Genomic DNA, 12,824 nt, shown 5'->3' with positions numbered 1-12,824 from the left:
CAAGTTATCCATGTTGTTGCAAGTGACAAGATTTCTTTCTTTATATGGCTAAATAATATCTCATTACAATGCACACATGCACATGCACATGCACACACACCATATATTGTGCACCCATTCATCCATTGATGGGCATTTAGGTTTTTTTTCCATATCTTGGCTGTTGTGAATAATGCTACAATGAACATGGAAATTAAATTATTTCAAATACTGGTTTCATTTCCAATGGAATCATTGCCAAAGCAATCTTGAGAACAAAGAACAAGTTTGGAGGCATCACAGTTCCTGATTTCAAATTACATTACATACCCATAGTAATCAAAATAGTATGGTGCCAGTATGGGAACACACATATGGACCAATTGATCAGAAAAAAAGACTCAGAAATAAACTCACATATATAGGGCCAGCTAAACTTTGACAGGGGCACCAAAGATACACAATGGAGAAAGGACAGTTGTGCACAAAAGTTTACTTGAGATGGATTAAAGACTTAGGTATAAGACCTGAACCTGTAAAACTCTTAGAAGAAAGTATAGGGGAAATTTTCCTTGACATTATTCTTGGTAATGATTTTCTGCATATGACACCAAAAGCAGGGCCCCAAAAGAAAACAAACAAATGGAGCCACATCGAATTTTAAAAGCTTATACATAATAAAGGAAATAATAAAATGACAAAACAACCTATAAACTGGAAGAAAATATTTGGAAGTCATACTGATTAGGGTATAATATACAAAATATATAAGGAACACATGTAGTTCAATAGCAAAAAGCCAAGTAACTTAATTAATTACAAAGGACCTGAATAGACATTTTTTTTCCAAAGAAGACATGATTACCAGGCATATTTTTTAAAGTTCTAAACATGACTTTTCACTAAGTTGGCCCCTAAAGCAAGAAGGACACTCTTGTACCTCTCAAGGCGGAAGCCAAAGAAAAGGGTTCAAAGGCCAAAAGACAGTGCTGAAATATATCTACAGCCATAAAGAAAAGATCACTGTATTACGCATTTTCTGGCTGTCTAAGATATTGTGGCTCCTGAGGCAGTCCAAATATCCTGGGAATAGCACCTTCAGGAGGAACAAGATTGACCACTATGCCATTATCAACATACTTATATTTATAACCACCAAACCAAACACATATCCTATGACACTGATGGGTCCAAGGTCAATAATCAAATCTGGTCTAATGGATCTAAAAAGGCATAATCTTTGACTGACTCCAGAATATGATGCTTTGGATGTTGCCAACAAAAATGGCATCATATGAACTTAGTGCAGCAAGCTACTTCTAAATATACTTTTTTTTTTTAACCATAAAAGTATACAAAATCAGCCAGGCACAGTAACTCATGCCTATAATCCCAGCAGCTCCTGAGGCTGAGGCAGGAGGATTGCAAATTCAAAGCCAGCCTCAGCAAAATCAAGGCACTAAGCAACTCAGTGAGACCCTGTCTCTAAATAAAATACAAAATAGGGCTGGGGATGTGGCTTAGTGGTTCAGCACCTATGGGTTCAACCCCTCGTACAAAAAAAGTACACAAAATCAATAATCCTCAAGGAAAGGCAAATAAAAATCACAATTAGATATCATCCCACACCTGTTAAGATGGCTACTATCAACAAGACAGGAGATAACAAGTGTTTGTGAATATGTGGGGGAAAAGGAAATATTTTATGCTATTGGTGGGAATGTAAATTAGTACAGCCATTATGGAAAACAATATGGAAGTTCCTCAAAAAATTAAAAATAGAATTACTATGTGATTTAGCAATCATATTTCTGTACAATATTATTTCAGTATTATTTGTGTAATAAAGTGATGAAAAAATCACAGTTATTGTTGCCTATGATAATAATTTTATTAATTCCACTTTTATAATTAGACAGTATAGTTAATATAGCATAAGTATTAGTTTTTAAAGTCACATCATTTTAAAAGTTCAATGATTATGAAAAATAAAATTAAATAAAAATATCATCTCTGTCATGAAAACAAAACAAAATAACCAATGTTAAGAAATTGTTCTGTAATTTGGTTTCATCAAATTTTTGACAGGCTTCCTTGCTCATTAGTAAATTCTGGAAGTAGAAAAGAAGTGGTGCAAAAATCATGTTTTCTTTATTTATAGCCAATCCAAATAGTCATGAATTTTTCTCTTCTTCTTTCCTTCCCACTCTACCTATTTCCTTCCCTTCCCTTCCCTTCCCTTCCCTTCCCTTCCCTCCTTCCTTGCTTCCTTCCTTCCTTCCTCTTAACTTCCCTTCCTTACCCTCCTCCACCCTTCCCTCCAGGTTCTTCCATCCTTCTTTCTTTGTTTCCACCTTTCTTTCCTTTTTTTTTCTTTCTTCTAAATTCCACGTGTTATTTTTATCTATTCATTATACACTATTATGTATGTGCTAAATACTATGTTTTATGCCAGGTATAAAAATGTGGGTAAGATTGCCTTGTTATCACAATATATCATCTGGTGAGGAACAGTAAATAGGTAATAGCAATATGAAGTAATAGGTATGATGGTAAGGCAGTACAAAAATTCTGTAGTGCAGAAGACTGTTACCCAGGTTTATGAATAGGGAAAAGTTCTCGGAAAAAGTAGACTTTTAACCTTATAAGAGAGAATGACAAAGTGTTAGATACAGATAAATGGAAGATAGGAATTTGGGCAGAGAGTTCCAGGCAGCAGAAAAAGGAAATACTGTTGATAAAGGATTAAATGTTGTTGGAGATACAGGTGGCAAGAGATGAAGTTAATTAAACATTATGATGAGCAAAGGCAAGCCACTGAAGTAGGACTTGATCCTGAAGGTCAGAGAAGACATTGAAGGGTTTCAGCTGGGAATGAGAAGAGGAGATTTTCATTTAGAATATTCACTTCATTTATAATTCAGAAAGGAAAGAGAAAACCTAGGTGCACATATTTTAAGACTATATAAAAAAGTAGAAGACAAGCCCAGAGTTTCCAAACTTCTACAGACCCTTCTAAAACTGAATCAAGGCACCTAGAATGGGTAAATAGTTGATGTTTCTTTTGAGGAATATATTGGACACATATTTTGTAGATAAAAGTAGAGGCAGCAATTTCTTCTTTCTTTCTTTTTTTTGGACTGAGGATTAAACAGAGGGTCTTGCACATGCTGAGCATACACCCAGTTCAGAGAATTTTATATAGGGATTAGTATAAACAAATCAATGGAGGAGGGCAAACTACAAAAACTTCATAAAATATAAGTATATGAGCAACTATGCACTTCTTCGCATTTCAACTATTATTCAACTGGTAAATCATAGGATAGACTGTGCCTACAGATTGCACATTCAAAATTTTAAGGTTATTTCTAAAGTTTTTTGAAAACATCCTTTGTTATCATGCACCATTTCTTCAAGCAAAAATACACGTGACTCAAACAAGTGGTTTTTAATGTATTTTATGATTATATTCAAATACTTAAGTATGAATCTTGTTTGGTGCTAATTGAAATTAAAATGAGTAGTTGTGAACTAATAAAAGGTAGAATTGTATACATCTCTAAACATATCATTATTTTACCTGATTAAATAAAGTGTTTAAAATTTTTCATGTAATTATTATTTTAATAATAATTCAATATACATTCAGAATAAAATATTTTTCAAATTAAAAAAAAAACCTTACCTTAAATGTTATGATAGTCCTTGTATAATTAGGCACCATTATGGATTTATTTGTCACATTCCCCACTTCACAATCAACACTGATATGTTCTAAGGCCAGTGGTTTTTTCCCAATCCCTTTTATGTCAAAGATGTGCTCCATACCATCTACTTCATTTTGTAGAATAAGTTTACCCTATGATGAACCAGCCAAAATCAGCACTACATGTCACAGTTCAATGCCAAACAACTTCAGCAATCCTATTCATCTTGAGTCTAATTAATAAAATGAGCTTCTAAGGAAATGTTAGTCATTGACTTTTCCAACTCATATATAAATGCTTCTACTGAACAAATGAATTACTGGTGAAAAGCTTTTTATTTCTCTCTACTTTCCATAAATTATAGAATTTATATAGGCATTCTCATATATAGCAATTATATGCATGCTTACTTCCTTGTTAAAAAATATTCTTAAGAAAAAAATTTTCTGAGGTCTGAATTTCCTTAATGACTAAGAACAAAAGAAGTGATGATTTTACATTGTTCATGGTGTTGTGTAAAAATAATCCAGACATAAGTACAGATAACAGCATTTGACTTTCACAATATTTATCCAGTAAATAAAAGTATTAAAGTTTCAAGCAAAAAAATTATCAAATTTTTAGAAAATACAAACTGTCTGAAAAATGTTTTATTACCAATTAAATAGATTAATATCACACATTGTTCATGTACATATTAATAATGGGGAAAAGAATCAGTAAATTCATACCATAATCTCACATTCCAAAATAGGTTTAAATGTGAGAGGGTATTGCACTGTTTCACCTGGTCCAACATATAAGATAGGAGGTCCATAAAACCATTTTCCTTCTATGTTAACTTGACATTTCCATTCAGTCTTTGTCTTATTATTCTAAAACATAAAACAAAAAGGTACAAAAATATCAGAAGGATGATGCTGATGAAGTTCAATTATATATTAATTCTTGGTACTTTTAATAAAAGTGTATATTGTATTTTTGTTATATTTCCTAAGAATCATAATTTGAAAATCATATTGTTAAGAATGACTATGAAAAATGTGAACAAAAGGCACAAGGAGGACTGCATGTTCTTTTTTTGTCACATAGAAACATTGTTTGATAGGCCTAACCAAGGATCATTGAATATAGAGACATATTCCTTTATTGGACTTACTACTGTTAAATGGCAAAATTGTGTTGGAGGACAGAAATTTATGCCTAATTAAGGAAAATAAATGATGTTCTGTTAGATTTCTCAGATAACAAAGATTACATATCTCATCAGAACAGATTTTTGTGCTTTCATCTGACTTTTGTTATGTCTTTAATAATTAAACAACCAAAAACCAATTTATCATGCTGAAAACCCAAAGTTCCTTACAATTACATTATCTACTTCAATGCTGGATTGTCACTTTGACTAATAGGTAGCCAAGTTGCAGCCAGCCATTTTTTTTCTGTATCCATGAACTCATTTAGTCAAATGTTAAAATCACAACAGAATTTGGAGCAAAGTGATCTGAGATTCCACAATTCAGCTTGGAGAAGTCAGGAGCCATAGTTTTTAATTAGAGATTTAATGATAGGTTAAAGATATTAGAGTTGATTTCTGAAGCAAAAAGTGGTTGATCATGTAACATTGGCCCACTTTATACTTTTAGTATAGCCCTTGCTACTCTGCCACTGCAACTTATGTTTAAAATGGACATGTTTCTTTCTCTTCCTCTCCTCCTGCTCCAACATAATCTCTCCCCCTCCCTAATTTCAGGGGAAAGAGGATTACCTTTCCTCCCCATTTTAAGCAGATTTATCTATCTTTGAGTACTCACTCACCATATAGGAAGGAAATAATCCAGACTTTGGGGATGGTACCAGAAGATCTCAGAAATGACTGTCTCCCAAATTAACAAGTGAATTACATCTCTAACAGAGAACAGGTGGAATATAGCCTTTGAATCTCTCCTATAAAAGCCCCCTGTTCCTGCTGATGGGCAGAATCACAGCCTTTGGGATAGGAGTCCCCCATGCTTCTCCTTTGCCAGCAAAGCAATGAAACCTCTTTTTCCTTTATCTCAAAACCATGTCATCCTTATTGGGTTAGCATCAGGGACAAAGACCAAGTTTTCAGCAACAATCAGGTGATAACATTTACATTTAGAAAGGAACTCTAACATAAATGAGGAGAAATAATTGGCAATAGATAGTAAAATTAATCTGTAGTAATTCAAGTTGGGAGAACTGAGGGATATTTATTGAGGCAGTCATACCTCAATAAACCCCCAAAATATGCTACCTTGAAGATTGTTTCTTTAGAATATTTTAAGATAGCTGTTGTGAGTATGAAAACCCAAAATATTCTACCCTGAAGATTATTTCTTTGGAATATTTCATGATAGCTATTCTGAGAAACTGAAGACATAATTAACTCTGAAAGACTGCCCTTTTATAAAATAAATTTACATCTATAAAGAAAATAAACAGTAGATGCATGCAGAGGCTTTTCTATCTGTTTTCTTATTTCTTCCTAGGAAAGATCTTTTGACAGGAAGTAGAGGTTGGGAGTCTGACACCTGGCTCAGAAAGATAAAGACAAGTGGCTGTTACCTGGAAGACTTTATTTACATAATAAGACAATCCTTCTTCCCTGTGCACCCCCACCCCTCAACCTGAGTCAAGCACTGCCTCCCTTCTTCCTAGAAGCCCAAATTCCAATCCTTTTGTTTAGCTTCTACAACTATCTTTTCCATCTTTTACATTGTGTAGAGTTCTCTTATTCCTGAATGTTAATAAATTTATGTTTTCCCTGCTAATTTCTTTATTGTCAGTTAATTTTATAGAGTAATAGTATAAAACCTTCAGAGAAAAAAGGTAAATTTAAAACTCTACACAGAAATGAAGACAAGTATTTTTAAAAAGTTTGCACTTACTATTGGAATATTCTGAACAAGGGGTTCAAATGCTGGTGTCTGGAACTCAAATTTGGCCTCTGGATATTCTTCATTTACCACACCTTCAACGCAATAGAGACGTACATCATACCTTGATGTCAACAAAATTTTACAAGGGTAACGGCCAGGACTGAGAGGAGCAAATCGTAAAGGAACTGAAACACATCCATCAGCAGCTGTCAAAATATTTAAAATAGTTCAGTCATTTTAAATGGCATAATTCCTAAAATTCATTTTTATTAGTAATATTATTTTTAAAGTTGCCAACTTAGAATAGACTACATATTACTGAAGAAATACACCACACCTAAATCGCCAGGGCTTATCATGCAAGTTTATTTACGAATGAGAGAATATATCTTGTATAAATTGGAGGACAGTCTGCTCCACAAGTTCACTCAGGGCCCCATGCTTAAAAAGATACCACTGTCTTGCTGCTGTATTATCAGGATCAACTCTGTACATTGGTGGACAGATCAGGGGAGAAGAATCTGCTCAAAGGCTTTTCTGTGCTTAGCCCCAAATTAATATATATTACATTATAATTATATGTATGTGTGTATGTAAATAAAATCATACTTCATGTTTGAGTTGCAGGAAAAAAGATAATTGGGTGGGTGGGCAAGTGGCCAGGATCCAGCCATTCTGTGCTGTCATTTTCTAGTGCAAAACTCTGAAGAGTCCAAGAATCATAAGTTCAAAAAACTTGGTCTTCCAGGTTGGTATACAGTTCTTTTTGTCAAGGGGAGATAATAAAATGTTTTCTACCTAAAAGTGTGTTCATTTGATTTATGATTTCAAAAATTTAGACAGGTGGTATGTGGGCTTCCATCTGTAATTTTGAATTGGGTATTGTAGATGTTAGGGACAAGCAGGATCTCTCCCTTCCAGCCTTACCCTACTCAGGTGTAGATTATTTGGGCCTTAGCTTTTCATTTCATTTTACCCCCTTTTTCCAAATGGAAAGGGAAGGGGAGTAGAGATGGGAGTTAATATACTAAAAATGAGTAACCAACACTAACTGAATGCCTACTAAATGAGAACTTTCCATATATCCCCATGTGATACCCACAACCATATTGAAAAGATACATATTACCTATAATATACAAATAGGACACCTGACATTCACTGGGGTCAAGTGAATTACTCAAGGTTACATAATTTGAGAATACGGTAGGTAGTTGAAGAGATGTTTGACAAATCTCATAAAATAATGAAAATAAGGGGGTTTTGTTGTTTTCTTGTTTGGCAAAGGGTAAAATCCAGGGCCTTGGAAATGCTAGGCAACTGTTCTACACGGAGCTATACCCCTAACCTTTGCTACTCTTTCTTTACAGGTGATATTCACAACTGCAGCAGTTGCCACAATTCTATAGTTAAAGATAACCAAATATATTTAATTTACCAGATTATAGTTACTAAAGAAACTAAATGAGTATGAAGAATATCTTGAAAGAATACTTAATTTTATATAACTTGGACTATTGGAAATAATTAGTGTGATCTACATATCTGCAAATAACCCATAAAAATGTACAATGCTCAACTGCTAGAGTTGTTCATGGTTGAGACAATAAGTCAATACTGCACTTTTGGTCAGCTATCACTGCAGAAATACCCTCAAAATTTGTGGTTTGAACAACAAACTTAATTGCTCATGGTTCTTTGGAGTGAGCTTATATGGGACAGCTTTTCTGTTCCATGTGGTACTGGATAGGTATCAGTGTATCATAGTTAGGTACTCTGTCCATGAGCTCTCTAATCTTTTATGAGCTGCATCCAAATTTTTTTCTCTTTTTTCCACATTTAACAAAATTTTAAATTAATTAATTAATTTTAATTAGGTATATATTACAGCAGAATAAATTTTGATTCATTGTATCTTTCCACATTTAAAAAAAATTTGTTGTTGTAGATGGATAGCATGTCTTTATTTTATTTGTTTATTTTTATGTGGTGCTGAGGATTGAACCCAGTGCCTCACATGTGCAAGGCAAGCTCTCTGCCACTGAGCTACAGCCCCAGCCCATCTTTCCACATTTTTATTGGTACATTACAGGTGTACATAATGATGGGATTTGTTGTTGCATATTCATATTTGCACAGAATATAACAATGTAATTTTGCCAATATCACTCCCCAGCATTGACTTCCCTCCTCCTCCTGCCCCTCTGGTCCTTTTCCCTATACTGATCTTTCTTTGATTTTCATGATATAACCTCATCACCTTCCTTTTCCTAACTCCCACATATGAGAGAAAACATACAACCCTTGACCTTCTCAGTTTGGCTTATTTCATTTAACATAATGGTCTCAAGTTCCATCCATTCTCATGAAAATGACAGAATTTCATTTTTCTTTATGGCTGAACAAAACTCCATTGTGTGCGTGTGTGTGTATATATATATATATATATATATATACACACACACACACACACACACACACACACACACACATACACACCATATATACATACACACCACATTTTATTTATCCATTTATTTGTTGATAGACACCTAGGCTGGTTCCATAGTTTGGCTGTTGTGAATTGTGCAGCTATAAAAATGGGTATGAATGTATCTTTATAGTATGATGACTTTCATTGTTTAGGATAAAGACCAAGGATTGGTGTAGTTGAGTCATATGGTGATTCCATGCCTAGCCTTTTGAGGAACCTCCACACTGATTTCCATAATAGTTGTAGTAATTTATAATCCAACCAGTAGTATAAAGCTGTTTATTTTTCTCCACATCCTCTTTAGCATTTATTATTGTTTGTATTCTTCATGACTACCATTCTGTCTGGTGTGAGGTTAAATTTCAGTGTAGTTTTGTTTTGCATTTCCTAATTACCAGCAATGTTAAATTTTTTTCATATATTTGTTGGTAATTTGTATTTATTCTTTTGAGAAGTACTTGTTTAATTCATTTGCCCATTCTATTAACTGGGTTATTTGGCTTTTTGTGGTTAAGTTTTTCGAGTTCTTTCTGTCAGAAGAGTAGCTAGCAAAGATTTTCTCCCATTCTGTAGGTTCTATCTTCACATTTATAATTGTTTCCTTTGCTGTGCAGAAGTTTTCAATTTGATGTTGTCCCATTTAATAACTCCTGGCATTATTTCCTGAGCTTTAGGGTTCCTACTGAGAAAGTCTATGCCTATATCTGAAGTGTTGATCCTACATTTCTCCTAGGAGTTGCATACTTTCTGGTTTAATTCCTGGTCTTCAATCCATTTTGAGTTGATTTTTATGCAGGGTGAGAGATAAAGATCTAGTTTCATTCTTCTACATATGGATGACCAGTTTTCTGGGCAGCATTTGTTTAAAAGGCTGTCTTATCTCCAATGTATCTTTTTGTAGTTGGAGATGGACATCATGCCTTTATTTTATTTGTTTATTTTTATGTGGTGCTAAAGATAGAACCCAGTGCCTTACAAATGCTAGGCAAGTGCTCTGCTACTGAGCTACAGCCCCAGCCCCAAACTTTTACTCATTTTTTAAAAAAATTTTTGCAGTACTGGGTACTGAACCCAGGGCCTTGCAGATGCTAGGCAAACACTCTACGACTGAGCCACTTCCCCAGCATGCTTAACTACCTTATCTTAACTGCAAAGGAAAATACAAATGTGAAACTATCTGGTAATATGAAAATGGTGAAATCAATCTCAGAATTAATTTTGTTTTCTAGTTGGGTTCCTCACATTTTTGTTTTTGAAACTAGGGATTGAATCCAGAGGTGCTTTACCTGTGGGCTATATCCCCAGTCCTTTTCATTTTTTACTTATTTATTTTATTTTGGGGGGGATACCAGAGATTGAACTCAGGAGCACTTGACCACTGAGCCACATTCCCAGCCCTATTTTGTATTTTATTTAGAGACAAGATCTTAGTGAGTTAATTAGCATCTTGCCTTTGCTGAGACTGGCTTTGAATTTGCAATCCTCCTGCCTCAGCCTCTGGAGCTGCTGGGATTACAGGAATGCGCCACTATGTCATCCTTCATCTTTTATTTTGTGACAAGGTCTCACTAAGTTTTGGAGGGTCTTGCTAAATTGCTGAGGAGGGCCTTGAACTATGATCTTCCTGCCTTGGCTCCATGTCACTGGGATTGCCAGGGCTCCAGGTTCTCATTTACATTTTGTGACCTTGGCAAACAAAGTATTTTTTTAGAAGTTCTTAATCAGCTTACATTAATGAGTAGTATTTGAGCAATGACTTTCTAACACTATTTTTTTTTTAACTTAGAGATACTCAGAACTGTATCTTACACATAATCCCAACATATAAAATATGTGAAGCTGGGGTTTATGTGGTTGAAGCAAAATGAGAGCCTGAAGCTCTCATTAATTGAAGTAGATTCCTAATAAACAAACCAAAGCACTTGAGAAGAATTTGAAGAATACAATTTGATTAACTCATTTTTGATTTTTCCTGTTCTAATTTGCCATGATTATATGAAAACATATCAAACATGTGGAAGAGATTAAGTAATATAGTAAATTGCTCATTCTCTCCTATAGTTAAGCTTTTAGGTATATTATTAGCAAACAATAATCACAAGCTCTCATTTCAGAAAATGAGCTAACAAGAGTAAATAATTCCTGGGCAGGATAATGTACACCTATAATCCCAGTGACTGGGGAGGCTGATGCAAGAGGACTGCCAGGTTTGAGGCCAGCCTGGGAAATTTGGTGAGACCCTATCCCAAATTAAAATATAAAAAGGGCTGGGAATGTAGCTCAGTAGTAGAGTGTAGCTGGGTTCATTCCCTAGTATAACACCCCCCCCACACACACACACGCCTACACACACACCCACACATACATACACACAGTAGTTATATTTATCATATGTTAACTTATATAAATAAAATTTTAAAATATTAATTTAAATAAATATATGAATGATTATATTTTCAGGGATTTTTTTGGTTGACCTACAACTGAAAAGTTTGAAAAGTTTTTTCTTTTATATATATATATATATATATATATATATATATATATATATAAACTACATTCATTACAATTTTCCCTATTTTATTACTTTATTATATTATTAAAGGCACATGATAATCTGTCTCACAAATACTCTAGTGAAGCAAATAATATGTTAACAACTGCTCATTACTGAGTTTCCTCATTTAATAATAAAAGCATGAAATATGATCATAGACTCCATGTGAAAATAAAAGGATCCAACAACTAAAAATTTTACAGTATGCTTGATTTATTTTCTAAAAAAATTTCATTAATATAAATGTAGTTTAATATCATCCACTGAGGAAAAGCCATTTTGTGAATAAAATAACAATAATTTAAAATGATAAAAACCTATACTAATTATCAACTAATTTAATTTTTGAAATGTTAGTCAACTTTGTCTGGGGGTATAGTTCAGTAATAGATTCCTTGCCTACCATGAGTAAGGCCCTAGGTTCAATCCCCAGCACCACATAAAAAATACTACATGTATATTATATAGACATATAAAATATATATATTTTCCTTTTCTATCACCAGAAAAAAAATCTAAACTAATAGTTAGGGGTGAAAAGACAGAGATGGGGAGAGAGATAATAAAAAAGGATGATAAAATTAAATGAGAGAATCCAAGAAGGAAAACTAAGTATTTATGTTTGTGATGTAAAGAGAATGGCATAAATGTGACACTTTTTTTTTTTTTTTTTTGATGCCAGGGATTAAACCCAGGGGCACTTAATCACTGAGCCACACCCCCAGCTCTTTTGTCTATTTTATTTAGAGATAAGGTGAGGTCTCACTGAGTTGCATAGGGCCTCATTAAGTTATTGAGGCTGGCTTTGAACTCAATCCTTCTGTCCCCCAAGCCGCTGGGATTACAGGCATGTGCCACCACATCTGGCAAATGTGACACTTTTTTTTTCTTTTTATGGTTCTGGGGATTGAACCCAATTCCTTGTGCATGAGAGGTAAGCAGTCTACCAACTGAGCTATATCCCCAACCCGAATGTGACACTTTTTAACTGACAAATCCCCAATTGCAAGAATACTGGAAATGCCTCCCCATAAAGTTTGTTAAGTGTACATAAGCAGGGAAAACTGGTATGCAGTTCCCTGTTTGACTTTGCTGAAAATTACAACTACATATTCTCCCAGGTTTCCTAAAGCTTAAGAAAAAAAGGCCACAGAGAAATGTCAAAATGTTGTAGTACATAAA

At 34.1% G+C, this 12,824-nt stretch overlaps 1 protein-coding gene across 1 annotated transcript in view; it reads right to left on the bottom strand.

Moving 5' to 3' along the window:
* Nucleotides 1-12,824, bottom strand: part of Cfap47 (cilia and flagella associated protein 47) — a 410,015-nt gene that overhangs the window by 137,612 nt on the left and 259,579 nt on the right. Inside the window, exons 46-48 of the mRNA XM_071606058.1 lie at nucleotides 6,602-6,798; nucleotides 4,421-4,564; nucleotides 3,668-3,841 (exon numbers count right to left, since the gene is read on the bottom strand). Coding sequence (XP_071462159.1) covers nucleotides 3,668-3,841; nucleotides 4,421-4,564; nucleotides 6,602-6,798 — 515 coding nt within the window. The remainder of the gene's footprint in view (nucleotides 1-3,667; nucleotides 3,842-4,420; nucleotides 4,565-6,601; nucleotides 6,799-12,824) is intronic.

Source organism: Marmota flaviventris, chromosome X, assembly GCF_047511675.1.
Source record: "Marmota flaviventris isolate mMarFla1 chromosome X, mMarFla1.hap1, whole genome shotgun sequence".
Classification (NCBI taxonomy): Eukaryota; Metazoa; Chordata; class Mammalia; order Rodentia; family Sciuridae; genus Marmota; species Marmota flaviventris.
Note: the sequence above shows the minus strand (reverse complement) of the source record. Positions and strands in the feature narration are given on the sequence as shown.